The following is a 20,048-nucleotide window of genomic DNA, read 5'->3' as shown; positions in this document are numbered from 1 at the left end:
GTATTTGATTATATCATCGCTAGTCTCACTGAACTCTTCTGAACTCTACATGTCATGTGTGGTCTGGCGTCTCCTTACCAGCAACAGGTCCCATGTTCAAACTAGTCAATTCCCTAAAAAACACGCTCAGAGCGTCGTTGCGCGAAAGTAGTAGGGAGACATGACTTAGAACAAACAGACACCACGCAGAATGTTAGACTGTTCGTAGGAGTCCGTGCTGGAAAATGATCTTCGACCAAAATACACCATACTGTAAAGCAGATCAAATTGTTACATAATGTGATTTCTTCATATTCTTGAATCATTTTTAATAAACAAAACATTTTGTCAATTTCAGTTATTAACTGTATGAAAATGCAAGTCGTTAAAACAAATTAAAATTCCTTACCAAAATGTGTAAGATCAAATAGAAAAAATACTTTTTTTATTTTTTTATGTACCTACGTTTTTCAGGATATATCGTTTCTTATCTCTCTGCAAATTGTAGTTCATTTTCATGCGATTAGTGAGTGGAAACAAAAACATTTTATTTTCATTTAGACAAAAATGGTCAAATGTGTGTGAATTTCTAAGGGACCAAACTGCTGAGGTCATTGGTCCCTAGACTTACACACTACTTAAACTAACTTATGCTATGAACAACACACACACACACACACACACACACACACACACACACACACACCCATGCCCGATGGAGGACTCGAACCTCCGGGAGGGGCTGTGTAAACCGTGACACGGCGCCTCAAACCACGCGGCCACTCCGTGCGGCTTCATTTAGACAATTATGACACAATGTCTTTGGTTGAAATTTCCATTTCATAGTAAACTAGCTTACCACCCGCTGCTTTGCTTATGTACACTATATGGTCTCAACAGTTTTTTTTTTTTTATTTAATGGAATTATGTTTTTCACACAACGCAACATCACCTAAGCTTTCCACGCTAATTAAGGCCATAGAAGCAGAGTCTTTTCCGGATGTACTTCTGACCAAAAAGCGGTTCTGGTAGCTGGAGCCGGAGCTCCCTGTTAAACTTGCCTTATGAGTTCTCGTGGTGGCAGTTGCATAGAAAGTCTCATCCCCTAACATACGCTTTCTTACAAGTCACAAACCGATTTTCATAAATTTAAATTAAAAGAAAATTTTTTATATGACGAAATACTTTTCATAAAAATTTCATTCCCTATATCACTGTGTCGGCAACGGCCTTGCCGCAGTGGATACACGGAATCCCGTGAGATCACCGAAGTTAAGCGCTGTCGGGCGCGGCTGGCACTTGGATGGGTGACCATCCAGCCGCCATGTGCTGTTGCCAGTTTTCGGGGTGCACTCAGCCTTGTGATGCCAATTGAGGAGCTACTCGACCGAATAGTAGCTGCTCCGGTCAAAGAAAACCATCATAACGACCGGGAGAGCGGTGCTGACCACACGCCCCTCCTATCCGCATCCGCCATTGACGATGACACGGCGGTCGGATGGTTCCGATGGGCCACTTGTGGCCTCAAGACGAAGTGCATATATCACTGTGTCAGAGGTTATATTTCCAAAAAAAACTCTGAAACACATATTTTTTTATTTGTAACTGACAAGTGCAATACAAATTTTCACAGCTTTAGCTTTGAAAATGTTTTCATAATGACACGATTTATTTCCATAAAAGCTTAGGGGTTGAATTTCGAAAAAGACAGATACACTTATTTTTTAGTTCTAACTTACAAGTCAATCTCCAATTTTCATTGATTTAAATAGCTCTAGTACTTCTTTAATAATGATTTATTTTCAAGAAAGCTTTCATTCACTGTTAGACCTCCATACTAAATCCGCCCCGTTAGCTGGGTGGTCAGCGCAACGGACTGTCATACCAAGGGGCCTGGGTTCGATTCCCGCCTGGGTCGGAGATTTTGTCCGCTCACCGACTGGGTGTTGTGTTGTCTCTATCATCGTCATCTAATCCCCATCGACGCGCAAATCGCCGAACCGGCATCAACTCAAAAGACTTGCACCAGGCGACCGGTCTACCCCACGGGAGGCCCTAGTCACACGACGGTTCCATTTGCCTCCATAGGAGTTAAATTTCCACAATTGCTAAAACACGTATTTCTTTATTTCTAATCAAGAAACCAATCGCCAATTTTGGTTGCTGGATACTTAGCAGTGATAGGAAATCTTTTAATCTTCAATTCTGACTTTTCCATACTTTTATTTTACTTCATTTTATTTACACTACTGGCCATTAAAATTGCTACACCACGAAGATGACGTGCTACAGACGCGAAATTTAACCGACAGGAAGAAGATGCTGTGATATGCAAATGATTAGCTTTTCAGACCATTCACACAAGGTTGGAGCAGGTGGCGACACCTACAACGTGCTGACATGAGGAAAGTTTCCAACCGATTTCTCATACACAAACACCAGTTGACCGGCGTTGCCTGGTGAAACGTTGTTGTGATGCCTGGTGTAAGGAGGAGAAATGCGTAGCATCACGTTTCCGACTTTGTTAAAGGTCGGATTGTAGCCCATCGCGATTGCAGTTTATCGTATCGCGACATTGTTGTTCGCGTTGGTCGGGATCCAATGACTGTTAGGAGAATATGGAATCGGTGGGTTCAAGAGGGTAATATGGAACTCCGTGCTGGATCCCAACGGCCAAGTATCACTAACAGTCGAGATGATAGGCATCTTATCCGCATGCCTGTAACGGATCGTGCAGCCACGTCTCGATCCCTGAGTCAACAGATGGGGACGTTTGCAAGACAACAGCCATCTGCACGAACAGTTCGGCGACGTTTGCAGCACCATGGACTATCAGCTCGGAGACCACGGCTGCAGTTACCCTTGTTGCTGCATCACAGACAGGAGCGCCTGCGATGGTGTACTCAACGACGAACCTGGGTGCACGAATGGCAAAATGTCATTTTTTCGGATGAATCTAGGTTCTGTTTACAGTATCATGATGGTCGCATCCGAGTTTGGCGACATCGCGGTGAACGCACATTGGAAGTGTGTATTCGTCATCGCCATACTGGCGTATCACCTGGCGTGATGGTATGGGGTGCCATTGGTTACACGTCTCGGTCACCTCTTGTTCGCAGTGACGGCACTTTGAACAGTGTTCGTAAGATTTCAGATGTGTTACGACCCGTGGCTCTACCCTTCATTCGATCCCTGCGAAACCCTACATTTCAGCAGCATAATGCACGACCTCATGTTGCAGGTCCTGTACGGGCCTTTATGGATACAGAAAATGTTCGACTGCTGCCCTGGCCAGCACATTCTCCAGATCTCTCACCAACTGTAAACGTCTGGTCAATGGTGGCCGAGCAACTGGCTCGTCACAATACGCCAGTCACTACTCTTGATGAACTGTGGTATCGTGTTGAAGCTGCATGGGCAGCTGTACCTGTACACACCAGCCAAGCTCTGTTTGACTCAATGCCCAGGCGTATCAAGGCTGTTATTACTGAGAGGGGTGGTTGTTCAGGGTACTGATTTCTCAGGGTCTATTCACCCAAATTGTGTGAAAATGTAATCACATGTCAGTTCTAGTATAATATTTTTGTCCAGTGAATACCCGTTTATCATCTGCATTTCTTCTTGGTGTAGCAATTTTAATGACCAGTAGTATATTTATTCATTTGAGATCTTCTGCATACTGCATTAGAAAATAGATGTATGGGCACTAATCTAATTCTACAGGAAGTAAATTTGATTATGCGATTCCATGAGGACCTGTTTGTTAAGCATCAAGTATCTCGTAAATTTCTTTTTCATTGTCTTGATAAAATTGTATGGAGAAACAAGCGCTCATCACTTTTACAGTGATCCTCGAATTTCCTGCTAAGGAACGAAGGAAGACATTGGGAGGTACTTACTTGTGCGTGAAACAATATGGCGAGACCGAACGCAGAGAGAACACCCCGTGGCAGAAACATCTTGGCGGTGTGGCGGCGGCGACAGTCCAGGGAAGAAGGGCAGCTCTGTCCATTTATACGCTGCCCGCCGGCTGGTGTGCGTCGGAAAGGAAACAAAACCTCACCGACGGGTGTTGCGTAGAAACGCGGGTGCAGACCCTGACCCGCGACTCGCAGCTGCGACGAGGTGACTCCGTGGCAAGCAGGAAAACCTGTAATCACTCGCGAGGCGATAACACACCCCGCTACAGAGGTCAGCAGACTTGTTCCATTGCGGAGCGGATAACTGGCAGACTCACGCGATCAAAGACCGCACCGTCCTTTAGGCAAGCCAGAACGGAAGCTCGCAAAAACCACAGAATAACACTCGATCATAAAAAGACACTGGTCTGTGTCATTTCCATAGAAAAGTTTGCATTCTGCCACGGGTGACATCTTAACAGAGAGAAACAAAGTAACAAGATATCAGTACCAGACGAGGAAAATTATGCATTACTCAATGACGTCAGTGTATCATAGCATTTTCCAATCAACGGTGCAAAAAACCCTCTCCTTAAAATTAAACCAATAAACAGCGCTCGGTCGCAAAATTATTTGACCTAGGTTTCGGCCACTTCTAAGAGTGCCTTCATCAGAAATAAAACATTGAAACTGGCCTATAACATGAGTGCAAAGTTTTAGGGAAAAAATGTTTTTATAAGTTTAAGTATTGACTAGCAGTATAAAAAGAAAAGGCATAGTACTTACATGTCACGTATAAAGTAAATATTAAGCGATAAAGCTTTAGTCGCTGAATTATGAAATGGAAAACATAGGAGGCAACCCACTGCAGGCTGCTCAAGCCTGTCGAGCTGCAGTAGCATCAGACTTAGGCGCCCGGCAGGTGAGCATAACGCCAAAAGTGCCATCTAGTAGCCGCAAATACAAACAGGCTTCTTAACATTCGAAATATAGACAGGCGAATATTGTGATGAACATTATTTAATATATGAAGTAAGAGGCAATATTTTATCTGTCAGCAGCAGACATGGTAACAATTTGTCTACATAAGAGCTTAGAAGTACAGTTTAAAGGCTGAAAACGCCATTAAAGAATTACAAAGGGAGCCGAATAACTCAGCGAGTGGAAATAACGATGTAATATGGAATGTAGATAATATAAACCATTTAATGAACAAGAAATTATAAATCGACTTAGAAAAAATATTTCGATAACTGTACGAAGGAACACGAAATCAAATATCAAGCAACGGCTTTATACAGTTGAAGAAACTTCTATTACGTAGTTGTAGCTGCTCATTAAGAAGGAAGCCATTTCGAGCAAGATGTTTTAAAAACTTTCTAATTCTTCGAGAACATTTAATCTACGCCTTTCTTCTCAGTGTGCAGAATGTTGATATCGTGAACAGCTTAGGCGAGTGACCTGTAATCAGAAGGTGGTCGGCAAAAGACTAATTCTGAGTGCTAGTACCATTTTTCCTTTAAAGATATTGGTATCTGACTGTAAAATCACGTCTTGTTTGTCCTACGTAGTAAGAAGAGAAGGTGTCGCAAAGAATTTTAGAGACACCAGAGTCTTTCAAAGGGGAACGGGTCGATTTTAAATTATGAACACATTTTTTCAAACTATTATTGGTTGAAAAGGCAACATTACAGTTGTATTTATTACGAAGAAGGCGTTGTATCTGACAGGAGATGGACCTCAAGAAAGGAATAGAGAAAAATTTCTTCTTTAGACTGGACTCAATGATACAGGTGTCGTGTCGGCGCTACGTGTTACGCTGCTGACGGCCTCTGTAATACTATTGGGTTTCGGATGCTCTGTATATAAAATATTTGTCATAAAAGAGAGGAACAGACATCAAGTTGTAGTTGGTAAAATGTTATGTTTTTGTAATGTGCGTCTACACAAAGACTCTCGGTTGTTTTCGGGAGGCTAGTAATGTATTCAATCTCAGATTTGATAACCATTACCAAAACCCACTTTCGTGTATCCATTTCCCCCATTTTTTTAAATGTCAAGTTAGGTCCCTTAGGTATTTGTATCGAAGAATCAGATTGCGTGAAGGCAATCCGGGTTAAACGTCAGGCTCAAGCCACCTTTGCGTCGTCAGACATTATTCCTCCTGAACACAATCGTGAACCGACGCAACGCACTTCAAAACTCTGCTCTCTCTTTCTCCGAATTGCACCAACATCGGCTAAGAAATTGCCGTGAGTGCAGAATCTAGTACAAATAGCATTATCGTTATTAATATGGTCTAATCACATTACTATCAATACATCACGTTACCGCTAGTTTACCTCCTTTTTTGCGCGATTTATACTAGACCTCGTGCCTGTGGGGGGCCTCGCGAAGGAGTTGGTGAAGCTGTTAAAGTATTAACTACTTGGTTGTCTGTCTTTGTTTCCGCACCAATCTATTAGTATTAATCTAGGATCGTCTGGCAACATTATGACAGTTAAGCCCCGTTACAAGATGCATCTAAGGAGTACACCTAAGCGGCAGCGCGCCTTTGGGACTGCAGACTGGTTCTGGTAGGCCTATTACATTACACGATTCGCGCGGGATATACCTGTCGCGAATCAGCGCATGCGCTCTTGGCGGCATTAACGCATGGAACTCGAAGGAGGCTGTTTTGTTGCAAAGTTTTCATACAGACTAAAAAAAATTTCTAAAATAAATTATTAAATTATACACTTACAAGGGAACCTCCCCACGCACCCCCCCTCAGATTTAGTTATAAGTTGGCATACTGGATAGGCCTTCAAAAACGGAACACAGATCAATCGAGAAAACAGGAAGAAGCTGTGTGGAACTATGAAAAAAATAAGCAAAATATACAAACTGAGTAGTCCATGCGAAAGATACGCCACATCAAGGAGAATCTGAGCTAAGGAGCGCCGGGGTCCTGTGGTTAGCGTGAGCAGCTGCCGAACGAGAGGTCCTTGGTTCAAGTCCTCCCTCGATTGAAAAGCTTACTTTTTTTATCTTCGCAAAGTTATGATCTGTCCGTTCGTTCCTTGCCGTCTCCATTCACTGTAATAAGTTTAGTGTCTGTGTTTTGCGACCGCACCGCAAAACCTTGCGATTAGTAGACGAAAGGACGTGCCTCTCCAATGGGAACTGAAAACATTTGATCGCAATGTCATAGGTCAACCGATTCCTCCACAGGAAAACACGTCTGATATATTCTATACGACACTGGTGACGGCATGTGCGTCACATGAAAGGAATATGTTGTTGACCCACCTAACTTGTACACTTGGCGAATGGGTAAAAAGATTCTCCTACCTTGCCCGATCTAGGTTATCTTGTGGATGTGATAATCACTCTCAAAAAATGATGAAAAATAACGGACGGACAGATAATAATTGTCTGAAAATAAAAAATTAACTTTTCACTCGAGGGAAGACGAACCAAGGACCTCTCGTTCCGCAGCTGCTCACTCTAACCACGGAACCACGGCGCTCCTTAGCTCACATACTCCTTGATGTTACCTATCTTGCCCATGGACTACTCAGTTTGTATATTTTGCTTATTTTTTCATAGTTCCACACAACTTCTTCCTGTTTTCTCGATTGATCTGTGTTCCGTTTTTCAAAGCCTATCCACTGTGCCAACTTATAATAAATCTGAGGGGGGTGCGATGGGGAGGTTCCCTTGTTAGAGAGGAAGCTGATCGCTATATTAAAGAAAGATGCATGTTAAACGCAAAATACAATTTCAAGAATGAAATTGTCACTCTGCAGCGGAGTATGCGCTGGTATGAAACTTCCTGGCAGATTAAAACTGTGTGCCGGACCGAGACTCGAACTCAGGACCTTTGCCTTTTACGCGCAAGTGCTAAAATACAATTACTTTTATTTATACCACATTCACAGCCCGCTCGGTATACACAGTTTTTTTTTTCCGAACTGACACTTCAATCCAACGACAAGCAAACTCAACAGTGCTCTGTGGAAGAGACAAGTTCAATCTATTCCCATGATTCCGACATGTTCTTCAAAACAATCTTGAAAAATTGGGGCCTGCTAACACGGTTGGGATCATGAAGTCCATGAATGGCTGCAGATGGTCCCCAAGCAACTGGATATAAACACTACCAACCAATGATCGGTTCAGTCGGACCACAGGACTCACCAGGAAAGTACTTGGGCTCGAAATAATGTAAAGGTCTCTTATTGCACTAGTGATACTCCTCTTCTGCAAAACTCTGCAGTCGTCCGTTAGAGGCCTCTTCGTATGCCATGCCGCACTGCACACTGACCTGCCGGTACGCCAGTCGGGACCAGTAGGGACGGTGCAGTGTGCCTCTGAAGTTGCGTTTTGTGACATTATTTGTGTATTGAAGCGTCAGATGGCTCGGCGATTGGTAATCAATCCTGCTAATGTATTGCGACTGGTTGAGATGAAGTTACGAAGAACCCTTCTTCGTGAAGATGGTATTGGTGTAGAAGACGAATCATTCTCATGTTTTCTGGTATCTACTATAGTGCAGAAATATGAGCATAAGTTAGAAACAGATACTGTTGTAACACTAACACATAATGATGATGACAGGGATGATAATGACGAACAACTCATTGCAAACGGTAATGCTACGGCAAGTGCGGGAAGAGGCGATGGAAGCAGTGGCAGTGAATACCAACCGTCTCCCAAGAAGATAGTTAAAGCTGCAAGTATCATCACGGCGTTTGATGACAACACACTGCAGAACATGTACGATGATTATTACGTAAGAGGTTTCGACACATACGCCAAGCTTCTGAAAAGATACTCTAAAGTGAAGTCTAAAAGCAATATTAAAAACATACTGGATTACGTGGCAAAGAAAAGAGAAGGAAATACAGTTTTCAAAGGAAATCATACACTGCTGTTCAAGACCATCAAGGAGCGTGTCATGGCGAAATTCGATGAAGCGCGAGAATGCGGTTCCGCCGTTCATTATTGGCATTTACAACATTGGACATTGGAGGTAGCCAGAAATCTCGGGTGTACAAACTTTACAGCTTCACTAGGATTTATTACTAATTTGAAAAAGGAGTTTAGGATAACATCACGCCTTATCACTATGCTCCAAGCACGAAAAGATAACGATGACGAAGAAGAGCTGATTGAAAGAGCTCAAACGTTTGTTGCTGACGTCAATGAGCATATCATGAGAGAAAACATCGACATTAGTTCTGTATGGAACTGTGATCAGAGTCAGTTCAACTATGAACTTTCTTGTGACAGAACACTATCCATGAAAGGGGAGAGAAACTCTGTCGCGATGTTGCAATCAGTTAACTGTGCAACACATAGTTACACGACCGATGTTGCTGTATCAATGGACGGACGATTGGCAGACAAACTCTATATCTGCTTCCGAGATTCCAGTGGAAAGTTTGGACCCCGCGTGTCAAGGGAAAGGCGGTGCCCTCCAAATGTCGTCGTCGATGCAAGTGTGAGTGGGAAGATGACGAAACAACATCTGAAGACGTTTTCTCTGTCAGTTTTGAATCCAAATTTGTCGAAAAAGTCATTAGTACTTTGTGACTCTTTGTCTGGACATAAGGATGAACGAGTACTACTGGAACCATCTGGCAGAAAACATGGAGATTTAAAAATCATTCCGCCTAAAACTACAAAATATGCACAACCTCTGAATGTGTATTTCTTCAGGCAATATAAAATATATGCCAAGAGAATAACAGACTTCATTAAACTACGTTCCAGTAATATTCAGCCGAAATTGCACGACAGATTTTTTTATCATGAATATGCATTCTGTCATTTACAATCAGTTATCTGCGGGAGTATACAGACCAATGCTTCGTTGCGCGTGGCAGAACGCTGGCTACGATATTGGTGAACCGGTGAACAACTTCAAAAGTGTCACTGACGTGGCGTTCTACACTGATATTATAGAATGTGCAAATACGCCATGCGATCAACTTGCATTTCTTCACTGTGCGTTTTTCAGTCATTCGCATTGCTCGGAGCATTTTATTGACATTCCGCATTTACATTTATAGTTAACAGTTGCATACCAATGCTGTATGTTGGACTGGCCAACGCCAATGGGAGGGGTCAGCGACTGACCCCACAACTATCACACATTCTCTATCTAGGATAAATCACATTACATATGTATTTCCATAATTTTGGCAGATTAGAAGATTAAAATGTTCATTATTATTACTGGGAAAGGGTTTCTGGGAAATTTTTAGTAAAAAATAAATAGTTTTTTACACTTATTTGTAGTAATTTCACAATTACAAGGATTATTCAGTTCACATTCAGAACACTTTACAATACGAACTACTTCCTGCAAGGCAGATATACTTCCTGCAAGAAGTGCAACCCTTCATGTACTTACGGTCTTTGCTTCTGGCGCATAAGTAACAGCGTCCTTTCTTTGGCAGAATATGCACAGCTGCACGTGTTACTTTCCGTCGCGGCTCCGTAACATTGTTTCCCTTGCTCACAGCACCTTGATTTTGATTACAATCATACCCAAAAGTTGATAACGCTGTAGTGTATTTTGAGCGTAGGCCTACAGCATTTTGAGCGCGTCTTTTCATGTTGAGGTCACAAAGTTCACAAGCAAGATCTATCAGGTACTTCTTTCTTCCAGTACTGTTTGAGCTTTCGGATAGTTCACCACTAAATTCATTGTCTGAACTCTCAAGCAAATTCCTGTCGATTTCATGTTCTTGTACCTTCTGTCAAATGCCAAAAAGATATTACCTTCCGCTCACCACACTGTTTACCGGTTGACTGCGAGTGGTGATTGTTGACTGTATACACCTTCAGTTATAACAATCGCTGTAACTCAACAATGAGTGTAAACCAAAAGCTGTTCTTATTGTCGATTGTAGCAATTATAATTATGATAAATGTCATGTATTTATTAAATAAACTACTGAACACGTTAGGAGTTTTAGCCTAAAAACTTCGTTGGTGTCAGTTACTGAGCCCACCCATTGGTATGCAACTGTTAAGATTGCTACATTGCGTATGGCGTCTACAATTACATCTACAGTGATATCTAGAGCACGACTGCAGAGTTTTGTAGAAAAACGACACCCACCAGCACATTCAGAGGTACATAATGGTCCTGTAACCAAACGTCCATACAGATCTGTTTGTTCGAGCCCAAGTACTTTCCTGGTCAGTGCATGCAACCCACACCATTTTGGAGCGACCACAGTGTCTTCTTGACAACTTGGGTCCATGGCTTGGAGAGGTCTGCGCGACGCTCGAACCCTCCTGTCAGCTCCTACCAACTGAAATCGGGTCTCATCTGACCAGGCCACACTTTTCCAGTCGTCTAGGGTACAACCGATAGGATCACAAGCGCAGGACAGGCGCTCCAAGCGATGTTCTGCTGTCACCAAAGACACTCGGTCGGTCGTCTGCTGCCGTATCCCATTAACGCCATATTTCGCCGCACTGTCCAAGCGAATACCGTCGTTGTAGCACCCAAATTGATTACTGCTGTTATTTCACACAGTGTTGCTTGTCTGTTAGCACTGACAGATCTTCACAAATTGCGCTGCTCTCGGTCGGTAAGTGAAGGCCGCTGGCCGCTGCCTTTTCCGTGGTGAGAGGTAATGCCTGAACTTTGGTATTCTGCACACACTATTTACACTGTGGATCTGGGATATTGAATTCCCTAACGATTTCCGAACTGGAATTCCCATGGGTCTAGCTCCAACCACCATTCAGCATTCAAAGTCTGTTAATTCCCGCTGAGTGGTCATTAACTACGTGGGACATCTTTTCACATGAATCACCAGAGTCCAAATGACAGCTCCGCCAGTGCACGGCCCTTTTATACCTTGTGTTCGCGATACTGCTGCCATCTGTATACGTGCATATAGCCATCTCGCGTCTTTTGTCACCTCAGTGGATATACTGGGTGATCAAAAAGTCAGAATAAATTTGAAAATAAACCACGGAATAATGTAGACAGAGAGGTAAAATTTGACACACGTGCTTGGAATGACATGGGGTTTTATTAGAACAAAAAAAAAGTATTGCTAGACGTGTGAAAGATCTCTTGCGCGCGTCGTTTGGCGATGATCGTGTGCTCAGCCGCCACTTTCGTCATGCTTGGCCTCCCAGGTCCCCAGACCTCAGTCTGTGCGATTATTGGCTTATGGGTTACCTGAAGTCGTAAGTGTATCGTTATCGACCAACATCTCTAGGGATGCTGAAAGACAACATCTGATGCCAATGCCTCACCACATTATTCCTCGACTACAGCTATTGTTGAGGAATGATGGTGGACATATTGAGCATTTACTGTAAAGAACATCATCTTTGCTTTGTCTTACTTTGTTATGCTAATTATTGCTATTCTGATCAGATAAAGCGCCATCTCTCAGACATTTTTTGAAGTTTTGTATTTTTTGGTTCTAATAAAACCCCATGTCATTCCAAGCATGTGTGTCAATTTGTACCTCTCTATCTACATTATTCTGTGATTTATTCAGTTTTCAAATTTATACTGACTTTTTGATCACCCTGTATATGTGTTTGTATGTACAGCTTTCAACCAAGAGCCAACAATAGATCAATAGATGCTTGTCCTTCCACCTCAGTGAGGTTCGAAATGACTGTTTTTGTACAGAATGGAAACAAGTTAAGTGTAGTGGACTGGCAAGACAGCCAATCCACAGTGACGGGTAGCCGAAAGGCACGCGTTTAAGCTCACGCAAACTGGCGTGAGGTCTGGAACAGGACAATGTAATTAATATAGCCAATAAGGTACGTTGCTGATGTAATACTTAACTTTAATCCATAATTGGTGTACATCGCTCTTGACGGTACATAATTACAATCGCAATATAAACTGGTAATGGTGCCTTGCTAGGTCGTAGCAATTGACGAAGCTGAAGGCTATGCTAACTATCGTCTCGGCAAATGAGAGCGTATTTGTCATTGTAGCATCGCTAGCAAAGTCTGCTGTACAACTGGAGCGAGTGCTAGGACGTCTCTCTAGACCTGCCGTGTGGCGGCGCTCGGTCTGCAATCACTGACAGTGGCGACACGCGGGTCCGACGTATACTAATGGACCGCGGCCGATTTAAAGGCTACCACCTAGCAAGTGTGGTGTCTGGCGGTGACACCACATTAAGTTTTTTTTTTTTTTTTAGAACAGGGGAAATGTATTGTAAAACAAGTTCTACGTAGACACTTTCATAACGAAAATAAATTTCTGAAACTTATTCTAGTGCAAAATAGTGTAAGAAGAAGCAATTTATTCCCCTCTACCTTAATATCTGAGTGCTCTAAAAGCTTTTAGTCGAAGCAGGTAGAAGCAGACCTATTCAATAAAAATGTGCTGTCTATTAAACTTGCTGGAAGGAAACTTGTGTTACTTTTGAGTTTAATAATGGAACCTTTTAATTCAGTTAGTTTCAAATTATTTGACTTTCTATCTGACAAAGGGGGACAGAAATGAAAATAATCCAATTTTATGACGATATGTTACACATAAGTTACTGTTTAAGTGCCTAAATAGTAAGGTACACTTAGAGTTAAGTTTCTCCTTGACAACTGCTATTTTGTAAAAGACTTTCTATTTTAGTGGTGCGTGAAATTTAATATGGGAGACTATTACTAACTCAAATCTGTATATTAAAAAACTCAAATTTTCAGCAAATAGCCATATTTACGAATTAATTTGCGACGTGAATATAAAATGACTGGTGCCAGAGAGCTACCTTTTAGGTTAGAATCAGTATTTAGGCATTATGTTTTAAAAGAATTCAAAATAGCAGGGGAGCTCCAAAAATGCTTAAGAATGTACAGAGAAATAAGGTTAGCTTATTTCGTCAAAATATTAGAAGAGTGGGTAAGAAGAGCTTTTTGTCTACTAGGAAAATTTAGAGAGCTCTGAAAAATAATCCTATGCCTATCTGAGCAACACATAATTATGGGTTTACACGTAAAAGATTACACCGTAGCGGTGCACTCACGCAGAACTAATATGGGAGAAGGAAGAGTAGTCACATATTTACATAGAACACAAGTTCAGAAAAGTAGATTTTGTGGTGATCAGCACATATAAGTGTATACTTGTGAATTAATACCGAAAAATAATTCACTTTTGATTGTAACTGCACTGGGGCTCTGATAGGAAAAGTGATATGGAAACCTTATTTGGGTCCTAAAAATTAATCTCAGTAATTAACTTTCCAACAGATGGATAAAGACAGTAGGGCCTTAAGTGTTATGTTTCCTTCATTAAAGCTCAAAGTAAGAAAATTATTGTTTATTCAGTAATAAACACTCTCTCTGATTATAATTCACAGTTAGTATAAGTAAGATAGTGCCTTGAAGTATAGATACTCCTTAGTGGAAATCAGAATAATTAATGACCTTAGGACAAGTGTCCTTGAAAATACTTTACAAGAGATTATATTTATAATTAACCAAATAATAACATAAAATTTAACCTATTTAATGATAACTACATATAGTTTGAAATTAGCTTTCCACATAAGCTGATCAGGAAAGACATTAAACAACCACATAAAAAAACTGTGGATCATTAAAGCGATTAAAGCAGCTTATAAAAGGAAAAGGGAAATGTATGTGTTGGCAAGAACAGGTAGAGATCCTATCGTAGTTGCAAACTACGAAAACAAATCAAAATTACTAAGATAAGTCATTAAGAAATCAAGGAAAACACACATAATGTCAGGAATCATTAATCTGACGACAGAGTTAAGGCTGTATGGAATGTAAGGAAATGACTAACAGGACAACCAGCCACAGAATGGTGTAACGTCACTACCAAACTGAATGGAAGGGCTATAAATGATGAGTCACAGTTAGGAAATGTAACTAATTATCATTTCGTAAATATATTAGAAAGTATAGGGAAACACAATTCAAGAGAAAAATCACTGTGTTGTAAAAGCAACTCTCACAAAATTCAGTAATGTGAATCTGTCACCGACTTCTCCTTCTGCATTTAAGAACGTTGTATATACGCTCAACAATGAAGTCTCATCTGGGTTTGGTGGTGTTTTCTATAGGGTACTAAACATTTGTTCCCGTGCAATAAACCCTGTCTTATCTTAAATATGCAATGTATCACTAACTAGAGGCATTTTTCAAGAGGTGCTGAAATATACTCTTGTCAAACCTCTCACTAACAAAAGTTATGAGAAAGAAGTGAATAACTACCGACCTGTGTCACCACTGAGGTGATGTGCTCTAGATAAGTATCGCACCTAAGCAACAATAATATCTTTGGCAAATCACAGTTTGGATTTCTGAAGGATTGTTTCACTGAGAACGCCATTTACATGAGTCACCAAACTTTACGAACATTTAATACTAAATAGCGCAGTTGGTATTTTCTAAGGCGTTATCTAAGGCACTGGGCTGTGTGTAGCACAGCGCTCATCAATAAAAATTTTGGTTTTATGGGATTGATGGTACAGCTAACCAATGGATAATGTCATATGTAACCAAGATAATGCACAAATCTGTACTTAGTAATACAACTTGTGTGATCTAGGGACGTTATTCTGTCTGGGGAGCAATCACATATGGATTCAACGATCTTAAGTCAAATATGTAGAAAAAAGCAGAATTATTTCTTTTTGTGGGTGACATTAGTATTGTAATCAATCGAGGCATAGATACAGAAACAAAAGAAATGGTAAACATTGTTCTTAATACCGCCACCGATCGTTTTTCTGCCAATAGCCTTAGTCTCACTTTTAAAAAGACAACATATGCACTCCTGCATACTCAGTGGTAAGCGTAAGAGTTGGCGAGCGAATAATAAATTTCACAAGAAACTTCAAAATTCTTAGGTGCCCACATTGATAATAATCTAAACTGGAAAAAGCACATTTTGTAACTCGTAAAACAACTTAGTTCAGCGCCATTTGCTTTTCGAATCACGAAAAAGGTGCTCACCCAGGATCATCTTGTAGACATCTTTTTAAGGAGTTGGTTTTCTGAGTACTGCTTGTTATAAATAATACACAATAGTTCAAAATAAACAGTGATGTACATAATTACAACATCAGCAGGAGAAATGACATTCATTACTCCACATTAATGCTGTCTTTGTCTCAGAAAGGGATGTACAATGCTGAAAACAAAATTTTTGGTAACTTATCCAGTGACAACAGACAGCAAATTAAAATTTGAAAACAAACTGAAAATGTTTCTCCTTGACAGCTCGTATTTCGCAGATGAATTTCTGTTATTGTAATGTATAGAAGAAGGTGCATGGTAGGAATCAGTACCTCACATCTGTATGTTAAAAAAAATTGAAAATATTCAACATGCAGCGGCCGATCCGTTCTAGGCGCTTCAGTTTGGAACCGCGTGACCGCTACGGTCGCAGGTTCGAATCCTGCCTCGGGCATGGATGTGTGTGTCGTCCTTAGGTCAGCTAGGTTTAAGTAGTTCTAAGTTCTAGGGGACTGATGACCTCAGATGTTAAGTCCTATAGTGCTCAGAGCCATTTGAACCAACCATTCAGCATGCAGCAATATTTAAGAACTAAATTGCGATGTGAATGAAGAACGACTCGTTGCACTTCATTACGATTTAACGTGCAAATGGTCCATGGAATATGAAGCTAACTAATTAGCCAGTAAGCAGCTAAATTCTAGGAAATTGTAAAAGGAAAAACTAGAAAACTGAAAAACGAAGTGAAAATTTTTTTCTTTGAACTGGAAAGGATAATGCCCATTTTTTTGTGCCCTGAAAAAGAAATCACGCGGGGCATTCGGTTATTGGCTATAACACCGCTTTAAACTGACATTATATAATTGAGGAAAACCGGTCTGTCTTCAGTAATGATCCTCAGGGTTATCTGCCTTTGGAAAAAACTTTGCCAGTTGGAATTTTTTCCTGCAGACATGAAAGTTCAAAGATCTATTTGTGACTATATGGCTGTTTTCTTCTATATTGTGTTAACCATAAGAAGAGACCTGATGTAAACATTACACCGTGTATTCTTCCGCGTTATCTAGAAACTCACTGGATTTCGTTTCACGTGAAGCGGAAGCCACGCTGTCTCGAGTACACAGTCAAGTACTATAATGAGGATAAGTTTTATGGTGTGCGTTATACGCACATCGACGGGACAACAGCTTTACGGGCGTATGTAACTTGGAGAGCAAAGGTCAGCTAACAGGTCCACGTGACCTGCAGCTGCAGTTACGACGTAAAAAGACACTAGCACAGAAACAGTATAGCTTCGAATGTCATTTAATTTTTAAACAGAATGAAATAATATTCGGCAAAACTCCAGTAATACTGCACGCTTCCTAGAGGACCAGACGGAGACCATAAGATGCTCTCGTTCCTGCTAGAAACGATAAAAGTTCCAAACTTAAACAAAGGGTAATTTTTCTGCGAGAGATTCGTTTGACGCAAAAAAAGCAGGAATTTCACAGTGAAGTTAAATATTGAACCCAGCAAACGTATCACTTACTCTCAGTCGTCTGGTAATCTCTCAATTTCTTCCATATCTGAATCTTGTTTCAGTACTGGAACTGTTATGTGCTACGTTGAAAACGAGTTCATCAACAGAATTCTCGAAGCCCTCGATGCGTCACATTTTCTCCTCTTCTTTTATGACGTTACGTTCTCTATCCCACCAGCATTCGGCAGTGATTTTGGCAGACCTTGGTCCATTAGTTCTAGTACTTCTGAGAGCTTAAATGTCTTGTCATTTCTCCCGAAAATTCCCTTAACTTGGCTCCAGATCAGCTATGTTGGGTTCATATTGCAGTAGTACAGTGGCGACTGTAAAAATGTAGCAACTGTGTGGTGTGCTCGGATGCTGTGAAGATTGTTGTCCATGTTCCGATGACATCACTCTGGCTCGTGCGAGACCACATCTGTGGTATAATACGCAGGACAAAGGGCAAATAAGGAGAATTTGGTTTCTCATCTTTGCCTCAAAAATTTAAATTGTTATGGTTTCTTTATTTAAACAATCTTTACTAAAAATCTTTTATAAAATATATATACAGGGTGAGTCACCTAACGTTACCGCTGGATATATTTCGTAATCCACATCAAATACTGACGAATCGATTCCACAGACCGAACGTCAGGAGAGGGGATAGTGTAATTGGTTAATACAAACCATACAAAAATTCACGGAAGTATGTTTTTTAACACAAACCTACGTTTTTTTAAATGGATCCCCGTTAGTTTTGTTAGTACATCTGAACATATAAACAAATACGTAATCAGTGCCGTTTGTTGCATTGTAAAATGTTAATTACATCCGGAGATATAGTAACCTAAAGTTGACACATGAGTACCACTCCTCCGCTGTTCGATCGTGTGTATCGGATAGCACCGAATTACGTAGGGATCCAAAGGGAACAGAGGAGGCTGGAACAGCACATTACGTCCACATGCTAACACCTTTTTATTGGTCTTTTTCACTGACGCACATGTACATTACCATGAGGGGTGAGGTACACGTACACGCGTGGTTTCCGTTTACAATTACGGAGTGGAATAGAGTGTGTCCCGACATGTCAGGCCAATAGATGTTCAATGTGGTGGCCATCATTTGCTGCACACAATTGCAATCTCTGGCGTAATGAATGTCGTACACGCCGCAGTACATCTGGTGTACTGTCGCCGCAGCCTGCTACAATACGTTGTTTCATATCCTCTGGGGTTGTACGCACATCACGGTACACACTCTCCTTTAACGTACCCCACAGAAAGAAGTCCAGAGGAGTAAGATCAGGAGAACGGGCTGGGCAATTTATGCGTCCTCCACGTCCTATGAAACGCAAGTCGAACATCCTGTCAAGGGTCAGCCTAGTGTTAATTGCGGAATGTGCAGGTGCACCATCATGCTGATACCACATACGTCGACGCGTTTCCAGTGGGACATTTTCGAGCAACGTTGGCAGATCATTCTGTAGAAACGCGATGTATGTTGCAGTGCTCTCCGATACACACGATGGAACAGCGGAGGAGTGGTACTCAAGCGTCAACTTTGGGTTACAATATCTCCGGATGTAATTAACATTTTACAATGCAACAAACGGCACTGATTACGTATTTGTTTATATGTTCAGGTGTGCTAACAAAACTAACGGGGTTCCATTTAAAAGAACGTAGGTTTGTGTTAAAAAACATACTTCCGTGCATTTTTGTATGGTTTGTATTAACCAATTACACTAGCCCCTCTCCTCACGTTCGGTCTGTGGAATCGATTCGTCAGTATTTGATGTGGTTTACGAAATATATCCAGCGGTAATGTTAGGTGTCTCACCCTGTATAGTTAAGAATTTATAACTGCAATGAAATTGTAATTTTGTGTACAATACATACTTACCTGCATTCTCACTAAAAATAATGATTAGGTATGCGTTAAGTAGCATATAATTAATGAATTTTACATTTAAAAGATGTACGTGTTCTAATTGAACGTTAGAAATTACGACCAAAGCGAGCTAAATTTTAACCTTCGATCCGTGGATTGTAATCAGTTACTATTTTGCAACGCTATCGTCACAGCTGTGCATTGCGTTTTGAAAGACTCCTTAATTAAATACAATTTCTTGGAAAAGTTCAAAGCCGATTTTTCTCTGAAAGCTTGTGACAAACATTAAGAACAACCTATTTCTCGGCACTTTCCAACCCATACACGTGTTTCACCACGGAACACGAAGCAGCCTCAGTCCTTTTCATACGAAGTATTAACAGCGCGACAATTAGAGCACAACAGTGCAGAGGCTGTAACTGTACACTGTTTTTGAAATAAAAACTACACAGCTTGACGGCTATTAATACAGGGTGATCAAAAAGTCAGTATAAATTTGAAAACTTAATAAACCACGGAATAATGTAGATAGAGAGGTAAAAATTGACACACATGCTTGGAATGACATGGGGTTCTATTAGAACATAAAAAAAAATTAACAGAATGTCCGACAGATGGGGCTGGACAGCAAAACTGCTACCGTGACGAGTGAGAGGTACGCCGATATGTTACAGAATTGCATCATCCCCAGCCTGGCTGATAAACACCTGCTGGAACGTACGATGTTTATGTAGGATGGCGCTCCACCCCATATTGCTAGAAGCGTGAAAGATCTCTTGTTGCGCGCTTCGCTTGGT

At 41.1% G+C, this 20,048-nt stretch overlaps 2 protein-coding genes across 2 annotated transcripts in view; one reads left to right on the top strand and one right to left on the bottom strand.

The window, feature by feature from the left end:
• Positions 1 to 4,031, bottom strand: part of LOC124717387 (gamma-interferon-inducible lysosomal thiol reductase-like) — a 34,088-nt gene extending 30,057 nt beyond the window's left edge. Inside the window, exon 1 of the mRNA XM_047244237.1 lies at positions 3,879 to 4,031. Coding sequence (XP_047100193.1) covers positions 3,879 to 3,938 — 60 coding nt within the window. The 5' untranslated portion in view covers positions 3,939 to 4,031. The remainder of the gene's footprint in view (positions 1 to 3,878) is intronic.
• Positions 1 to 20,048, top strand: part of LOC124717389 (gamma-interferon-inducible lysosomal thiol reductase-like) — a 328,253-nt gene that overhangs the window by 214,832 nt on the left and 93,373 nt on the right. The window lies entirely within an intron of this gene.

This window comes from Schistocerca piceifrons, chromosome 9 (genome assembly GCF_021461385.2).
Source record: "Schistocerca piceifrons isolate TAMUIC-IGC-003096 chromosome 9, iqSchPice1.1, whole genome shotgun sequence".
Lineage (NCBI taxonomy): Eukaryota > Metazoa > Arthropoda > Insecta > Orthoptera > Acrididae > Schistocerca > Schistocerca piceifrons.
This window is presented reverse-complemented; position numbering and strand designations above follow the sequence as displayed.